The following is a 19,364-nucleotide window of genomic DNA, read 5'->3' as shown; positions in this document are numbered from 1 at the left end:
GTGCAAGGACGATGACCAGAGCATAATTTGTAATGGTGAAATTGGAAGCAAAGCATACTATGATAATTAGATCAACGATACAGTTCTGGATTAAAGGCAAGGGGATTTCCATGATGCATGATAAGGTAGAAACACATGAGAGAACAGTTTGCATTAAATAATCCTGTTTATATTAAAAAAACGCTATGTACTTTTGTATATATAATATTTATTCAGCGCTTACTCTGTGACAGGCATCACTCTAAACTTTTTGTATATTTTAACTTCCTTAATTCTCATAAAAATCCTATGAGGTAGATAGTATCGCTAATCCTCATTTTACAAATTAAAAAAGAGACAGAGTGCAATTTGCACAAAGTCAGAGATGAGAAGGGATTCAAACCAAAGTGGTTTGGTTTCCTCACTCCTTTTGCAGTATCATTTTCTCAATTTCCTTACCTCCCCCACCCTTCTTTTTCCCTTCTTCCGCCCTGCCACCTCCCTTATCACTCAGTAAGTTTCCAAGTGTCTCCTGACAGGGTCATGGGGAGAAAAGTGGGGGTGCAAAAGGTATGTTTTGCTTTTCTCCATATTCGGCTTTATGGTGTGGAAGATCGTGTGTTACTTTTATGAATGAAAATTATACAAGAAAAGGGAAACCAATGAATTCAGTTCAGTTCAACAAACATTTATTGTGCATGGATGCCAGTCGGAAGGAACCTGAAAAACTAAACATTCTAAACATATAGGATCTGTCTGATACGAAAAAATAGTTAATATCATTTCCTGAGAGACAGAGGCTAAGACTGAAAGGAGAGAGAGCGAAAGTGAAAAGGCTCCATAAACAAAAACAAGTTTGAACTTCCTTATCTGTGCTCTGAACAGTTCACCGCCCTCAACCCTGAAAGCAAGGAGTCGAAGGGAAGAGGGTGAAGGTCTGAGGAAAGAAGTACTCGGAGTTCAGTGCCTTCAGCCCCACCTCGGAGGCAGCCGGCTCCGGGTTTGCGCCTGTCCCAGTTCCAGCGGGTGCGGACGTCCCAGCTGCCAGCCGCCCTTTGGGCGCAAGGGGGAGGTTTCTGGAGTCTGTCCCGAGGGCAAGAAGAAAGGCGGGGCAACATCTCTGCACCGCCCGGGGTGGCGGTCTCCCTGCAACACTCCTGCCTCCTAGCAACTACCCGGACATCTAGGGAACCTTTCTGAGCGCGTAGGATCCCGGAAACAAAACCGGGAGACGCAATTCCAGCTCAGCGGTGGCTCCGAGGCCCTTTCCTGTTGACTTCAGCAGGGCAGGGCCACTCAGGCACTCAGAGGAGCGGCGTCCACACCAGTGAACCCGATACTCGTTGACCCCGCTCGGCCACGGAGCAGCAGCAGCCACAGGTGGGCGGCGGCGTTCTCTGGGCCGCGGGCGAGGGGCCCTGGGGAGGCTGGTGACACAGGGGCGTGAGGGCTGGTTTAGGCTGGTGCTGAGAATGGGGCGGAGGACGGGATACTGGGGTTCTAGGGGCCTAGGGAAGTCCCCGGACGTGGAGCCCGGACCCAGCAAGTGGCCAGGTCCTAGTTACCCCAGGGGCAAAGCGCCCGTGAGAAGGAGATTCCTGCCTGAAACCGCCCCCAACCTGGACTCCCCTAGTGCATCTGTACACAGCCCAGAGAGGAAAATCTGGGCCAGGGGGATCTGCCAGCCTATTTCGGAAGAAGAGGGAGCTATTAATAGAGCCTGCTAGCTGGCGTTTAACAGTAAATACTAATTGGGAGTGTGGCTGGAATTACCCTAGGCACCCTGGGACACCAGAATTGGAAACACAGAGGAGGTTTGTAGATTAGAGGCCAAGCTGTTATCTCGGGAGTCCGTCTGTGTCCTCCCTCTACTACTTAATATCTGGGGGCTCTGACCTCCAGCCAGTTTCTTCACAGACCTTCCTTCCTTACCTCATCTCTGAAATGGTGTGACTATTCGGAGTTACAAGAGTAGAGTAGGATATGTACTAGTGTAACTCTGGTAGAGCAGGGTCTGGCACTGCCCCAAGTGCTCCATAACAGGTTTTATTGTTTCTAATATTTGACAAAGTCCCCGCATCTCCAAATCTACTGTCTCGTTCCCGTTTTATTTCTCCATTTAGTCCTGGAAGTCTGGCATGGTAGCTTCCCAGTTCCAGGGGACAGGCAGCAAACAGTTGTCTGTCCTGGCTTAGCAAGGTGAGGGATGTGGCTAGTACTGTACAAGTGTCACTTGCTCCGTGTTACCTGTCAGGCGATTGGGGATCCCCCTTTTCTCCCTTGAACAAGTTTCTCTGGGTACCGCCCTGGCGAGCATGACAATTGGAGGACTTGGAACTCTGGACTAATGCAAAGGCTGTTTGTGAAATGAGTGGACTTGTTCCCTTGGGTGGAAAGTGGCATTTGAAATAGCCAGGTTGTAAATTAAGCAACCTTCAAATCTGTAAAGGATGCATTCTTTCTGACTGAAAGGAATGAAATAATTCTCTACACACATTGTTGAGTCAACAAGCACCAATTAAGCACCTTGCCTGGGACCAGCCACGCTCCAGCCTTTGAGAGTTTAGAGAGCAGCTGGAGAAAGAGTGAATGTGTGAGGATGGTCTCCTGGGCACCTCTTCATCCTCATGTCTAATGATCTCTCCCTCTTGGTCCGTAACCCACAGACCTTTCCTTTCCTTGAATGAGAAGAGCCCCCTCAGCCTCAGGACTTCTACCCATGCAGTTACCTCCATCTATAACCCCACCCACTCCTCAAACACACTTCTTTGAGCTCTTGGATCTGTCTTCCTTGACACCCTCTCCCCATCACCTAACTTAGTGCCCCTATAACTCTTCATTACCATGCCATTAGATTTATTTATAGCACTTCAACTGTTTGTAGTGATATTGTTATTTGTCATTTTTTTCTAGTGATTGTTATAGTGACTTGTATATTCTTTATGCCTTCCATCAATATTTCTTGAAAAGAGGCACAAGCTTTATACTGTGAATATTTATATAATATGTATGTGCATATTATACAAAGGGGGACCCCTCCCAAAACCAAAAGTATCTTCTGGAGGGCATGCCCCTTGTAGTACAGGCTGCCCCCTCTAGGTAAGTGTTCCAGGAACCCATCCGTTAACAAGCCAGCATTGTTGTGAAAGACTTCATTAAACTTCAGTAAATTTTTTGAAGACTCTTTCCATGTCTTTTTGCCCATTTCATGAAGGGCGATTTATGAGCACACCTGCCCACACTGTGCTGAGTATTCAGCAGTTTTTGACCAAAAAAGGCATGATCCCTGTGGCCCGCCCTCCGTATTCGCCTAACCCCGCTGTGAGTGACTTTGTTTTTGTTTCCCCGGATGAAAATGTCCCCAAAGGGAAACATTTTGAGGATGTGGAAGAGGTGAAACAAAAAATGGCAGAAGCACTAAAAGGCATCAAAATCAATGAATTCAAAAACTGTTTTGAGCAGTGGAAAAAAGTCTCGATTGGTGTGTTGCATTAAAAGGAGAGTACTTTGAAGGTGACTTAAGTTTAAACAACATGTAACAATAAATACACAATTTTTAATAAATAAATTCCATTTTACGGGGGACCCCTTTGTATATAAACCTATGGAAAGAGCACACCAGGGAAGATACAGAACATTTCCATTGCCACAGAAAATTCTCTCTCGTCACTTTCCCGTCAGCCCCCTCCTATCCCAGCATCAACCACTGTTATGATTTCTGTGGCTAAGAGACTATTGTTACTCAGTGGATGGAGCCATGATAAAAGCAGCCACATGGACGAATCTCAAAAATACGTTGAGTGAAAGAAACCAGACACAAAAGAGCACACACTGATTACATTTCTATAAATAACCATATTTTAAATGCTTTCTATAGCACAACTTCGGCTGACACCATTTGCCAATAGGACCTACTATGCTGCTAAGACCTGTAGGCTTTAGAGACATGCGTGTGGGTAAAATTATTTTAAAAATACGAGACTCAAAATAGTATAACCAAATTAGAAGGAAAAGTCAAATATGAACAAATGAGCTCTGTTTTGGCGTTTGTTTAGTACCATTTTGGATTTCTGTGCAAGAAGGAAATGATCTTTCACCCTATGAAACAAAGGTAAATATTCTGGTATTCAAGTTGGTTCTGTTTGGCAAGGAAATGGGCACTTATGGCACTCATTACTTAAAAGCCTCCACCTGTTCCTAATGTGATTCACAGCATTTGTTTATGAATTTCCTCTTTCTGGCACATTCTTTCTAACTGGCACTGTGCTCCCCAGGCTCAAAAAACTAAATGTGAAATATATATATATATTTTTACTTTAAAATATTTTATTTTTTAAAGTAAAAATATTTAAGTTAATAATTTAAAGTCCCTTCCCCCGCCTGCCCCCCCCCCCCCCCCCCCGGCCACACACACACACAGAGTATTTGTTCCTCTTCCAGATATTATTCAGGATTTGTCCTTGAAATGAGGGCCTTTCTGCCACTGTAGGCAAGTGGAGAATGATGGGAAAATGCTGTAAAATTGGTTAAAGGCTATAGGATATTTTGTAACTAATCATATTAAAGAAGGCCGTCCTACAAGCAACAAAGGATAGATAAAAACTTTAGAGATATCCAGTCCAGTATGTTGATTAAGGAATACTATTTAATTCTATTCCACAACTTCAGTCTTTTTTAATTCTATATATCTGTGAAGGCACTTAGCATATTTAAGGTAATGGATATTACTTTCAATGTGTAATTTTTGATACTGGAGATGTGAGGTTGACAAAAGTAACCATGGCATTTGGTATGTATGACTTTAAGTCTCCTTTTACGGTCTTATTACAGAAACTAAAACCTGAATGTGGCCTATGGAAATGTTTAGCCAACTTTGGTTACATGTGCTTATTTGCTTATTGATCATTTTACCGATTAACTGAAGAAAAGTGCACATTTTAATCTTTTTGCTCTTTTTGCCTGATGAGGTCCGCAGCAGTTGGTTTCTGACTAGGTAATGAAAATTTGTATTTGTATTATTCTAAGAAAATTCAGGAAGTGAAGTCAGTAACTCAAACAAATTGTTCGCTTTCTTCCAAGCCAAGTAAACACATTCCAAATTATTCAACCATTGCTGAATTTACTTGAGTATATAATTAAGAGGTGATTACAATTAGAATGTATATAAGAGTTTTACTAGATTATGAAATTTTATGCCTAAAGTGGGCAATGATAACAAATTAAGAGGAGTGACATGATTCCCTCTTGGGAACGCCAGATTTTAGTAAAAGACAGAGGGATCAGTTGATTTTTATTTACCATTTAAGACAACACAGTAGGAAGAGTTAATAAAATGGCAGTCACACCTGGAGAGGGCCTGGGAAGGGCAGGGATGATTTATATTAATGTGTGGGTCCAAGATGAAACAGGTAACAGAGTTTTTGCTTCACATGTTAATTGTAATTAACAGGCATATAGGGATTTAAAGTGGAGAGATAGGGAAAGTAGTGACTGGACAGTAGTGGGAAAAACTAGGACCGAATGAAGGCATTGGAAGACAGAAGTACTGAGTACAGCGTTTGTTTTTGTTTATTTTTTATTATTTATTATTTTCAGTAGAAATAACCAAACACAAAATTTAGTTGGATTTGTTATGCTACTAAAACTATGGGAAACCCTGAAAGTGGATGGATTCTGTGGCTAAAAGCATGTCTTTTTAAATTTTTTATTTAATCTTTATTGTATGTTTTTCCATTACCATTTAGTCCCCTTAAGTCCCCTGCCCCCAGCAATCACCACGCTGTTGTCCATGCATGTCTTAAAGCATAGAACAAAGGGTCAGACCTTTCAGGTTTTCCATTTAAGTTGGCAGAAAACGTCCACAGGACTGGAAATTTCCAGAGATATTTACAGTAGTATAACCTGATAGCTAGCTAACCTTTCTCTTTCTCATGTTGGACCATGCCTGGAGCCCAGCTCTGAGCTGTCCACTAACTGGGCTGACTTACAACTTCTGAAATCAGACTCAGAAACATAGCAATGGGGAATGGACCAACCAAAGGGTTTAAATGAGCAGATTCTGATTCTGGTAAACTAGATGAATGGAGGAATGCCTTACTTGCATGTATAGTTTCAGAGTATCTTGTTTTAGCAGTCATATTTGACCTATAAAATTATAACTTACGTATTAATATAGATCTTTTTTTTTCAGAACTCTTTAAATCATGGACAAACAACGTAAGTAAATTAAGTGTAGACTTTTCTCTTTCAATGTTAAATCTGTTGTTAATACATTTGTTATCATATATTTTATTCAGTTTCTGAAAGGATATGGTTTGCTTTGTGCAATTTATGTTCTAGTTCGGTGTTTTCATATACATATGCACAGGTTGTCACTACCACTAGTGTTTCCTTTTAAAATATTTTTTAAAAACCTTAGATAAACCTAAAAAATTTTAGGCTTACTGGAAAATACATTGTATAATTTATTTATATTTCATCTGGATCATTTTTCTCTTTTCCATTGTATTTCATGCACATTGAATATTCAAACATATTAATTAACAGATATATTTAATATGTCATTTCATTGTCATAAAATCCTCACATAAATCCCTGATATATATTTTTTTTCATAACATACGTACATGAATAGTTTTAAACAAATACCAAACATGTTCTGGCTTTTTTTCTTTCAAGAAAATTTTAAATAATTTGAGTATTGACAAGCATCTAATAAGACTTTGTCTGATTAAAAATCTAAAGCAATCCATATGAGGGAAAATATAAAAAATAAAATTTTGTGTTCTGAAAAGTTTTATCATCTTTCTTTATTTTTGTTTAGATAGCCAAAGATGCTTGTCTCTCACCACAATGTCACTCTTGCTACCTATTGTATCATATATTAGGACCAGAAACCTTTGCTCTTCTTTAGGAAGTTTCATGATTTTCTCTTTATGTCTTCTATAATAATTTAATCCTATTTGCAAATGTCAAAGCTTTTTAAGTGTAAATGTATATAATATTAAATTATTTTGTTTGCTATTAACTTTGGGATGCTTCAAATCACTTCATAAAGATTCTTTTGGCCACAGTGATAGTCACCTTTTTTCTTTTTTCTTTCTTTTTTTTTAATTAATTAAAATTTTACACTTGGAAAAAGGACTTTGCCTCAACTCAGCACTAACACCTACTGGGATAAATTTACAAAATAACTTGAAAGGAGCTCTTATGATTAGGAGTCAATGGTAGGAGTTTCTATTTTGTTAAACAGAGTATGTCTTCTTTTTTTTTTTTTATTGGATTTATTTGGGTGACACTGGTTCACAAAACCATACATTCAAGTGTACAACTCAATGAAACATCATCTGCACATTGTAGCGTGTGCCCATTGCCCAAAGCAAAGTCTCTTTCCATCCCCATTCTCCCCCACTTTGCCCACCTCCACCTATCACCTATCCCGCTTTCCCTCTGACCATCACCACACTGTTTCTGTGTCTATGTATTATATACATTTTATGGGTTTTTTTTGTTTAATCACTTAACCTTCGTTCATCTAGCCCTCCAACTCTGACAGCTCTCAGTCTGTTTCATGTGTCCATGCCACTATTTCTATTTTGTTTGTCACTTTATTTTGTTCATTAGACTCTTCAGTCACCTTTTAACTTTTCAGTTTCATATAGATAAATTGTACATATATGTTTGCATAAATAGAAATGAAGTATAAATATGTATACTTTATATATATACATATACATACATTAAATGCATATATGTAAATGTACATATATAAAAATTAAATACCTTTAAATAGTATGATACTCCTATGATTTTATAAGTTATTTCAAGTTGCATTTCTCAAATCCATTTGTGATTCATATGCTCTTTGCTCTATTGGGTTCAATTTGCACAAGAATACAGGTAAAGCTTATCAGTCATTGTCAGGCAGTAAGGATCAAACAATACATAACATTCAAAGAACCACAAGGGCTTATTCTGAGCCAAAGGGCCATAAAACTTTGGGAAACAAATTCATTTTATGCTTGGACCCTTATCAGAAAATTGAGGGCATTCTTAGCAAAGCTGGTTTCACAGGATTTTATGCATTCTTTCTTAGGCCCAGTTGCCCCAGGGAACCACCCATTCCTGCCCAGGACTGCACCGCCCTCCAGCATTGTTTCAGGCTTAAGTCAGAGCTGAGGGGCAAGGGTCTATTACCCCTTTTTTCTATAGTCCCCCAAGTCCTTCCCTGAGGGCCCCCCTGTGACCATGCCTGTCTCAGGTCATCCCTCCCTTGAGGAATCTTACCCGTCATTGGCTAACCAGTCATTCGCCCGGGGCCAAGCAGGTGAAGTAATGGGGGCAGAGGCTGTGCCCCTGGCGGAAGATAAACTTTGTTTCCTTAGTGGTTTATGGTCCCCAGGTCTTTTACTCAGTGTTAGCCCTGGGGGATTACAGCTTGGAAACTAGGCAAGGTGGTTCCCAACTGTCTTTCCTCATACTTGTAGTGGATTTCCTGGAAATCTATTGAGTCTGATCCTGTTATCTTCAACTCAGGTTGAGAGTGGGGGCTGTGAGCAAAGCCTTGAGAGAAACTGAAGGGCATGGTTAGAAGGAACAGCCTGTGGTATTTCAGAAATACATGATAATTCGGGGAATGTTGCAGTATCTGCCTTGATGGAAGTAGATTCTCTGTTGCCTGGATTTGCAGTCTCCATGGACTTCATTCTGCTGACCTTACTATGAAACCAACTGAATGGAGGAGAGAGGGGGCCCCAGAATCCAGCTTTCATGCTGAAACCACATGGGTGGAGTGATTTTAAAAGGCACATGAAAGGGACACATACTGGAAATGTGTGAGATTGAAAGTCTGGCCAACATTTCCATGTGACATGTCCCCATGATTCAAAAAGAAACTTCTGAATTTACAGTTAGTAAGTCATGGGAAAGAGAGGAGGGCATAAGTGTAGTGTGCACTAGACTATGAGTTGTATGAGGGCAGCCCCAGAGCCTAACTCAGGGGTGAGACAGGAGATGCTCCATAAATATTTATTGTCAGGTTGGGGTGGCTGTTGAATGAATAGTTGGAGAAACAGAAAAATGAAGAACTAGGATGTTGAACCATTTATACATATTTTGGGATCATTTAAGGCAGGTAACATTTAATGTTACTTTATTATAGTTAAGGCAGTTATGATATTTGTAGATCAAAGTCAGTCAAATATTAGAATTTACTTTGGTCACCCTTATTAGGATAATTCCAGAGTAAGCATTAAAAAATACTTTTTTAAAAAAGATATTTAAATACAGCTATGTATGCATTATTTTAAGTATTTAGTGGGGGCTTATGGGGTAGAGGGATCTAGCAAAAAAGAAAAAGGACTCATGGACACAGACAACAGTGTGGTGATCGCAGGACAGAGGAGGTGGTGGAGGTGGGAGAGAGTATAGGGAGCATAAATCGTAATGGAAAAAATAAAACATACATTGAAAACATTTAAAAATAAGAAATTCCTATAGTAGTGATTATAGATATCTTTAAAATCAGTCATAATCCTTTCATTCCCATCTACACATCTACCTGTTTTTATTTATCTCTTCATACTCTAAATGTGTTTTTAAAACACTCTTTTTTCTAATACGAACAAAATAAAAGTATGGAAGTGAACACTCATCAGGCATAGCCGAAAACTAGAAATTCAACCCCAGTAACTCAAGCTGTCTTATTTCATCCAAAAGAGAATTTGTTTGAGACAGGATTCTACAACAAAATGATTCTGGTAACAAGCACAGCTTTTGTTAAATGGATAATTCACTCTCTCTATTTCAATACAGCATAAGATCATGCAAATGAAGTTATGTATAGATTCTCTATTTTTCTTTCTAATAAGTATTTCATTAAAGCACATATATGTTTGCCTCTCCTTGAATTACAGATGGGCAAATGAATGCTCCTGACCCAGGAACAAATTTCCCAGCTGCGTATCCTCAATATCCTCCAGCAGCATTCCAAGGTAAAAAAAATTTTCAAGGTATAAAACCAAGGTAAATCAACCATTGATATTCTCAAAAGGGCAGGTGTGTGTGTTTCTGTCTGTCTGTATATTTATTATAGTATTGCACTTTGTTGAAGGTGCAATAATGAAATTGCCAGCCTAGTTCTTGATTGTTTGTGGTTGACGATATCTCATCATAAGTATCATTAAAGTAAGTTTTATTTATGCAGGGTAGTAAAGGTATAGAGTTAGTAAAAATAGTAGTGAGTTTACATTTAGCAAGTGAAATATAAAGCTGCATATAACTTAAACCCCAAAATAAACAAGTAAAATATTATATTGATTCTCCATCTCTTCAGAAAATTGTGATCCTGTAATTACATTTAGAAGATTTAATCCTGAGTGTTTTTGAGTTACATATAGCTCAGGTTAATTGTTCAGTGAGAGTCACAGAAAAGGCATGACTGCTTTAATAAAACAAAGCTACAGGCAGTAGAAGTGTAGTTACCTGGGCATAATTCTCATTTTCACTTTGTAAAATGTAGAAGCTTTCTTTTTGTCTACATGCTGAATTACGCCTTGCATTTGAGTAGGCAGGCTACCCACATCTTGAGAAACCATCGGGGGACTTTTGATTTCAGGTTTGAAGAGAAAGTTATATGCATTTTGTATTCTACTCTGAACAGTCTGCTTAGGAGCTGAATGGTCTGTTGAATTGTCTAACCGGAAATCTCCCAGTGGGGCCCAGATGTCATCAGATGTTTGCAATTAAAATAATGTGAGCTAGAAAAAATCCAAGGCTCTAAGGTAATTGTCTCAAGAGTACCTGTTTTAAGTGTTCCATGAGAGCTCTTAAAAACACTAGTGCGAGAGCACAATCCCAGAAAAAAACTAAAGGAGAAGCTCAGGGAGTGGGACTCAGGGACTGGTAATTTTTTAATTACCCAGGTTAGTCTAACTGGCAGCCAGGACTTCAAACCACTATTCTAAATTCTTATATGGTTGGTATTCAGTCAATTATTAGCAAGTCTGTAATACTCATCTAAGGAGAGATGAGAGGAGGCACTTGGAGAATGATTTAATCCACCTACAGCTAATTAAAAGTAGACGATACATAATTAAATTGGTTATCATAAGACTTGAGAGTTTGCAGGAAAAAATAGCTCAATTTTATTGTTCAAGTTCAAGGCCACATATAGCATAGGTTTTAATGTAACAATACTGATAGCTTAATATTAAGAGCTTACTTGCCTAATGTGGATGAACTCATTTAATTCTCGGATACCCTTATGAGGTAAATGCATTAATTATTCCTATTACCCAAGTGGGAACACAGGTATAGAGAGGCTCATTCAGGCTTCAAATTCTGGCTTCTGTACTTAATAGTTGTTGTTGGTTTTAAACAAATTGCTGTACCTCCAAGCCTTAGTGCTTCTTAAAAAAATTTATTGTATTTTTTCTATTACATTTATATACCCCTCCTGCAGTCACCACTCTGTTGTCCATGTCTATGAGTCCTTTTTCCTTTTTGGTTGATCTGCCATCCCCTAAGCCCCCTTTCCTCCCAGCTGTCATCCTGCTCACTATCTATGAGTCAGTCTCTATTTTGTTTGTTAGTTCCGTCTGTTCATTAGATTCTACATACGAGTGAAATCGTATGGTTTTTGTCTTTCTCTGACTAGATTTCACTTAGCATAATGTTCTCTAGGTCCACCCATGCTGTCACAAAAGGTAAAATTTTCTTTTTTCACAGCCTAGTATTCTGTTGTGTAAGTGTCCCATAGCTCTGTTACCACTCATCTACTGATAGACACTTGCGCTGCTTCCATATCTTGGTGATTATAAAGAACACTGCAGTGAATCTTTTTTCAAATTAGTGTTTTGGGTTTCTTTAGATATATTCCCAGAAGTGGGATCACTGGGTCAAGAGATCCATTTTTAATTATTTGAGGTATCTCTGTACTGCTTTCCACAGTGGCTGCACCAGTCTGCATCCCAGCCGACAGTGGAAAAGGGTTTCCCTTTCTCCACATCCCTGCCAGTACTTGTTGGTTGTTGATTTATTGATGATAGCCATTCAGACAGGTTGAAGATGATATCCCATTGTGGTTTTAATTTGCATTTCTCTGGTATTAGTGACATTGAGCATCTTTTCATATGTCTACTGGCTATCTATATGTCCTCTTCAGAGAAGTATATATTCAGTTCTTTGGCCTATTTTTTCATTGGGTTGTTTCTTTTTTTTTTTTTTGGTGTTGAGTTTTGTAAGTTCTTAATAGATTTTTGGATATTAACCCCTTATCAGATGTATCAGCAAATATGTTCTCCCATTCTGTGGGTTGTCTTTTTATTTTGTTGATGGTCTCCTTTGCTGTGCAAAACTTTTTAGTTCAATGTAGTCCCATTTGTTTATTATTTCTTCTGTTTCCCTTGCCTATGGTGAAGATATATCTGATAAAATATTGCTATAAGTAATGTTCAATATTTTGCTGCCTATGTTTTTTTTCTAGGGTTTTTATGGTTGCACGTCTGTACTTGCCTTTAGTCCATTTAGAATTTATTCTTGTGTGTGCTACAAAAAGGTGGCCTAGTTATGTTTTTCTGTACATATCTACAACTTTCCCAATACCATTTATTGAATATCTTTAGCCCATAATATGTGGTTGCTTCTTCTGTCAAATATTAATTGGCTATAAAGGTGTGGGTTTATTTCTGGGCTATCTATTCTGTTCCAGTGATATATGTGAATGTTTTTATGCCAGTACCATGCTGTTTTGATTATTATAGCTTTATACAGTTTGATATTAGGTAGCATGATTCCTCCAACTTTGTTCTTTCTTAGAATCACTGCTGCTATGTGAGTCTTTTGGGGATCCATATAAATTTTTGAAATATTTGTTTTAGTTCTACAAAATATGTCACCAGAATCTTGATAGGATTTGTGTTGAATCCATATATTGCTTTGGATAGCATGGTTACTTTAATGATATTAATTCTTCCTATCCATGAGCATAGTATGTGCTTCCACTTATTTGTATCATCTTCAGTTTCTTCACTTTTTTTATAATTTTCCAAGTGCAGTTCTTTTACATCCTTGCTTATGTTTATTCCTAGATATTTTATTCTTTTTGTAGCAATTGTGAATGGTACTGTGTTCTTAATTTCCCTTCCTGTTAGTTCATTATTGGCTTATATAAATGCAACTGATTTATTTTGTATCCTGTTACTTTACTGAATTCATTTATGAATTCTAGTAGTTTGGGGTTAGGAAGTTTAGGTTTCTCTTTATATAGTATCATATCATTTGCAAATAATGACAGTTTTACTTCTTCCTTTCCAATTTGGATGCCTTTTATTTATTCTTTTTGTCTGATTGCTGTAGCTTGGACTTCCACACCATGTTGAATAAGAGGTGAAAGTGGACATCCCTGCATTGTTCCCAATCATAAGGGGAACACTTGTAGTTTTGTTCCATTGAGTATGGTGCTGCCAGTGGGTTTGTTATGTTTAGGTGTGTCCCCTCTATTCCCACATTTCTAAAAATTTTTATCATTAATGAGTGCTGGATTTTATCAGATGTTTCTCCTGCATCTATTTATTGGATCATGTGGTTTTTATCCTTTATTTTTATTACATGGTGAATCACATTTGTTGATTTGTAAATGTTGACCCAAATTTGTATTCCGAGAGTAAACCCCACTTGATCGTGGTGTATGATCTTTTTGATGTATTGCTGTACTTGGTTTGCTAATATTTTATGGAGAGTTTAACGTCTGTGTTCATCAGAGATATTGGCCAACAATTCTATTTTTGTAGAGTCTTTATCTGATTCTGGAGTTAGGATAATAATGCTAGCCTAATAAAATGAGCTTGAAAGCCTTCCCTCCTCTTGAATTTTTTGAAATATTCTGAGGAGAAGTGTTAGTTCTTCTTGGAATGTTTGGTAAAATTCCCCTGTGAAGCCATCCAGTCCATGGCTTTTATTTGTTGGGAGTTTTTGGATTACTGCTTCAGTTTCACTAGGTGTAATCTGCATTCAGATTCTCTGATTCTTCCTGATTTAGTTTTGGAAAATTGTATGTTTCTAGAAATTCATCTATTTTGTCTAGGTTGTCCAGTTTGTTGGCATATAACTATTCATAATACAGTGATCCCTCACCTATTGCGGCAGTTATGTTCCAGAGACACCCGAGGCAGGTGAAAATCGGTGAAGTAGCTTCGTTATATTTATTTTATTATTTAAGGCTTTATAAACCATTCCCACACTCCTATAAACCTTTCCCACTCTCTTACTAACCTTTCCCACACTCTTATAAACATTTCATATGCTCTTAAACACTTTCTACACTCTTAAACCTACATAATTTTAACAACATAGAAAATTCTATATGGGTACTCCCCAGTGAAGTATACAGTCGTCCCTCGCTATATCAGGGTTCACTTTATTGCGGCTTCACTGTATCATGGGTTTCCCATGATAGTGAACCACAATATGGCGAGGGATGACTGTATTTTCTTACGACCCTTTGTATTTCTTTGGTATCAATTGTTATTTTTCCTCGTTCATTTCTGATTTTATTCATTTGAGTCCTCTTTCTTTTTTGATGAATCTAGTTAAATGTTTGTCAGTCTTGTTTAATTTTTCAAAGAACCAACTCTTGGATTCATTGATTTTTATATCATTATTTAGACTCTATTTTGTTTATTTCTTCCCTGTTCTTTATTATTTCCTTCTTTTGTTCACTTTGAGATTTTTTTGTTTGTCTTTTTTCAAGTTCCTTTAAGTGTAAAGTTAGATTATCCATTTGAGCTTTTTCTTGTTTTGTTTTGTTTTGTTTTGTTTTGATTACGCCTATACTGCTATAAATTTCACACTTAGGATTGCTTGCTCTGTGCCCCACAGATTTTGGATTGTTGTGTTTTCATTCTCATGTGTTTCAAGATATCTTTTGATTTCTTCCTTGATCTCATTGTTGACCCATTCATTTTTTAATAACATGTTATTTAGCATCCATGTCTTTGTTTGTCTTTCAGTGTTCTTGTTATTGATTTCTAGTTTCATCGCATTGTGGTCAGAGAAGATGCTTGATATGATTTCAGTCTGCTCAAATTTATTGGGACTTGTTTTTTGTCCTAATGTGATCTATCCTAGAACACATTCCATGTGCACTTGAAAAGTATGTATATTCTGCTGTTTTGGAGTGAAATGCTCTGAAGGTATCAATTAAATCCATTTGATCTGGTGTGTCATTTAAGACTGCTGTTACCTTGTTGATTTTCTGTCTGGAAGATCTATCCACTGAAGTAAATGCTGTAATATCACCTACTATGACTGTATTTCTGTCTGTAATATCACCTATTATGACTGTATCTCTCCATTTATGTTCATCATGATTTGCTTTCCATATTTAGGTGCTCCTATGTTGTATAAATGTTTACTAGGGTTATATCCTCTTGTTGGATCATTCCCTCAAGGACGCTCCTATGTAGTGTCCTTTTTTGTCTCTTAGTAGCCTCACTTTTAAAGTCTATTTAGTCAGGTATAAGTATTGCTCTCCTGGCTTTTTTTCCCCTTTCCATTTGCATGAAATATCTTTTTTCCATCCCTTTATTTTTAGTCTGTATGTATCTTTCAACCTGAGATGGGTCTCTTGGAGGCAGCATATATATGGGTCTTCTTTCCTTATCCATTCAGCTATCTTATATCTTTTGGTTGGAGCATTTAAGCCATTTACATTTGAAGTGATTATTGATATATATGTATTTAATGCCATTTTGTTGTTAGACTGTTTTCCTCTGTTGTTTTTTTTTTATTTTCTCTTTCTTTTTCTTCTTAAAGCAAGCCCTTTAACATTTGTTGCAATACTGATTTGGTGTTAACAAACTCCTTTAGCTTTTTCTTGTCTGGGAAGCTCCTTATTTCTCCTTCCATTTTATATGATAGCCCTGCTGGGTCAAGTAACCTCAGTTGCAGGTCCTTGCTTTTCATTACCTTGAATATTTCATGGCAGTTCCTTCTGTCCTGAAACATTTCTGTTGAGAAATCAGATGACAGTCTAGTTGGTGCTCCCTTGTAGATAACTGCCTGCTTTGTTCTTGTGGCTATTAGGATTCTCTCCTCATCTTTAAGCTTTGTGATTTTAATTATGTTGTGTCTTGGCGTAGGCTTCTTTGGGTCCACCTTGGTTGGGATTAACTGTGCTTCTTGGACTTATCTTTTTCCTTTAACAGACTAGGGATATTTTCCATTATTTCTTCATATGGTTCTCAATGCCTTGCTTACTTTCTTTCCCTTCTGGTATTCCCATGAAGTGGGTCTTGTTATGCTTCATGTTATCCCAAAGGTTTCTTAAGCTCTCTTCATATTTCTTTTTATTTCTTTTCTTTTGCTGCCCTGCTTGGGTGTTCTTATCTACCATGTCTTCCAAATCGCTGATCTGATTATCTGCTTCAAAATCGCTGATCTGCTTCATCTAACCTGCTGTTTATTCCTTCTAGTGTATTATTTATTTCAGATATTGCAATCTGTATCTCTGATTGGTCCTTTTCTATTGTTTCTATGTCTTTTTTTCATGCTGTTTGTTTTTATTATAATCATTACTTTAAACTCTCCAATAAATTGTTGTCTCTATTTCATCTTGTTCTGGAGAGAGTTCTCTTGCTTTTTCCATTAGGGTCCTGTTTATTTGTCTTTCCATTTTGGTGCTTCTTTGTATTTGCTTTTATGTAATAGGTAGACTACACAGGACGGGGTCTCGCCTGTGTCAGACTCTTCCTGTGACTGGCCCTGGGCAACCTATTTGGAGCTAACAGCAACCTGAAGCTTGTGGCTCCCTCTGCTGGGCCTGTTTTTGTACAGAAAAAACCAGGCTGTGCACCAAGGCTGACTTTTACCAGCACAGGGGCCAGGAGACTGTTTGCTAAAGTCAGAGCTCGCAGAGATCTGCCTTTGTCTGAAGTCTTTCTGTTAGGCTCTATCTCTGAAATAGCCTCCATCTATACTCTTCAGCAGCCAAGCTAAAACTCCAAAGGGTAGAGCAAGAGTGATTCCTGTGGGTGGGGCTGTTTCTTTCCCCCAGGCTGATCCCCTTTGGAGGGGAGTGCTTTGCCTGAGAAAGATGGCTTCTGAAGAATGGGGAATGACTCAGCACAGAATACAGCACAGGGATACTATACTTCTCTCCCCAGAGCCACCAACCCCAGCCCTCTTTGTGTGTCCCTATTCCACTCTGCCCTACCTCTGCTGGAGTCCAGGGTAAGTGGCTACAAACAACATTTTGTGTTTTGGTCCTTTAAGAGGCTCTCAGCATCTCTAACTATCTCTCCCTGGTGGAGAGGAAGCCTGCTGCTTTTCACAGCTGAATGTTATTTGGGTTCTGTTCCCAGTTCGGGTGCTGTGTCGAGACTGTTCAAGGGACAGGTTCACAGTATTGGGGCAGATGGAAGAATATTCACTGAGCCGTGAGGATGCTTGAAATGACTTTATTCAAGGGTAGGCAAGCCACACATGCTGCAAGCTGTGTGTCTCCCTGCATGTCTCTGTGTGGCACATGCCATGTCCCTTGCTCACCAGCATAGCACCCAGCAAGGAAACTCTAGTCCCTCTTAATAAAATACTAGGACCAACAAAGCCAGCTTCAAGCCAGGAAATTATATAACATAACATAATTTTGTAAATGGGAGCCCACCTCATGTAATGAGAACCATTTATTCCACTCAGCCTCAAGGCTGTGAGAACACTACTTACCAGACCCATTCATGATTATGGGAACACTGCTTCCCTTTGTTACCCAGACACCTGGGTGAGGAAGCCAGACTTCTTCCACTTACTGTACAGGTGAACTAGGCTGGGGAACCCAGCTTGGGATTCAAACTCCAAACCTCCCAGGGGGAACCTAGTCACTGAAATATACCACTGGAACTTTGGCTGCCACCCATGGGTGGCCAGCCAGCCCTCTCGTGCCTCCACGTGAGAAGTATACACTTTTGAAATTCATATGGAGTATAGAGTATACACGGTATACACTGTGCTTATTAAGTACTTAAGACAGTTTTTCATGATAACATTTTACCTACCCTCTTTCAAATTGTGTTTCCAGATAGCCGAGGGTGCTAAATTGTGAAATTTAAATCTGTAACCTTATGTTATTGTGGATTTTTTTTTTCATGTAGAGGGTATTAGGAATGGAATATAGTGGACTCAAACTTCAGCAAAATTGTTAACCTAGAAAATTACATGGAAGGAATGTCATGCCTTTACCTCTATACCAGGGTTTTGCAATAGCAACAGTGTAATATTTGGGGTTGGATACTTCTTTTTATTCAGGATGCAATTTGGGGCACTTTAGTATTTTTAGCAGCATTCCTGGCCTCTGTCCACCAGATGTCAGTATCACCCTCCTCTTATTGTGACTGCCAGAAACATCTGCAGACCTGACCAAACATGCCTTTGAAGGAGCAAAACCATCCCCAGTTCTGGACATATAAGAGATACCATTTGTTAGAATTTCAAAATTACCATTTATTACAGAGTGCTTTGGTCCTAGAAATCCTGGCCTAAACCTTTATTTTTGGTCCACTACTCAATGTCCTCTCTCTTTTCCATGAAAGCATTCCAGAGTACTTATACAGGTGACTCTAGATCATTGTTGATTTTCTTCCACTTTCTTAGGTTTTAAGCATCCTTTCATCTGAGTTTTGAATGGTGAGAGTAAGGCCTGGACCAACTCTATTCCACCCAAAACTCTCAAAATAGCAGTGTATATGAAACCACAGATATTTAATTGAAAATTTGCTAAAAGATAAACACATGAATTTTATGCTTCGTAGACACAGCACTTCTGATCTGAAATTACTGGGGTAATCCCACAGAGTTGACACTTCTGTTCTTCAGTGAAGTTACAAATTATTTTACTTGTTCATATTTCAGGACCTCCAGGACATACTGGCTACCCAGGCCCACAGGCACCCTATCCTGGAACTCAGGCAGGCTATCCTGGCCCCTATGCTAACTACTCAGTCCCACCACATGGCTATTCAGGTGCTGGTCCAGTGGGCTTTCCGGTCCAACACCAGCCAGTGTACAATCAGCAAGGTGGACCTGCAGGGACACCGTGGATGCCAGCACCACCACCTCCATCAGACTGCCCACCAGGATTAGAATATTTAACTCAGGTAATCTCAAATGCATTAAATAGCCATAAAAAATAAAACTGTGCCCCAGTTTACTTATGGACAAATGACTAATTCACAAAGTCTGAAATGGTAAAGCAACATTTTTTTTTTTGCTAACAAAATTACTCCAGTTGTTCTAGGTCAGGTTTATTTAAAGCAAATTACAAATGTTTTAGGACATTTTGTTTTCTATGATGTGGAATATCCGTGGTAATAGGCAATCACACATTTATTGAG

The 19,364-nt window shown here is 38.6% G+C and overlaps 1 protein-coding gene across 2 annotated transcripts in view; it reads left to right on the top strand.

Annotated features, from left to right (window-relative positions):
- Positions 1–1,278: 1,278 nt before the first annotated feature.
- The window catches only part of LOC114490520 (phospholipid scramblase 1), a 34,470-nt gene continuing 16,384 nt past the window's right edge, over positions 1,279–19,364 (top strand). Inside the window, exons 1-4 of one of the 2 annotated variants that reach the window (XM_028504531.2) lie at positions 1,279–1,359; positions 6,170–6,195; positions 9,894–9,971; positions 18,883–19,127. In XM_028504531.2, the coding sequence (XP_028360332.1) occupies positions 6,183–6,195; positions 9,894–9,971; positions 18,883–19,127 (336 nt within the window). In that variant the 5' untranslated portion in view covers positions 1,279–1,359; positions 6,170–6,182. The remainder of the gene's footprint in view (positions 1,360–6,169; positions 6,196–9,893; positions 9,972–18,882; positions 19,128–19,364) is intronic. The other variant, XM_036017886.1, reaches the window with a different exon arrangement.

The sequence above is a fragment of the Phyllostomus discolor genome, chromosome 2 (assembly GCF_004126475.2).
Source record: "Phyllostomus discolor isolate MPI-MPIP mPhyDis1 chromosome 2, mPhyDis1.pri.v3, whole genome shotgun sequence".
Lineage (NCBI taxonomy): Eukaryota > Metazoa > Chordata > Mammalia > Chiroptera > Phyllostomidae > Phyllostomus > Phyllostomus discolor.
Note: the sequence above shows the minus strand (reverse complement) of the source record. Positions and strands in the feature narration are given on the sequence as shown.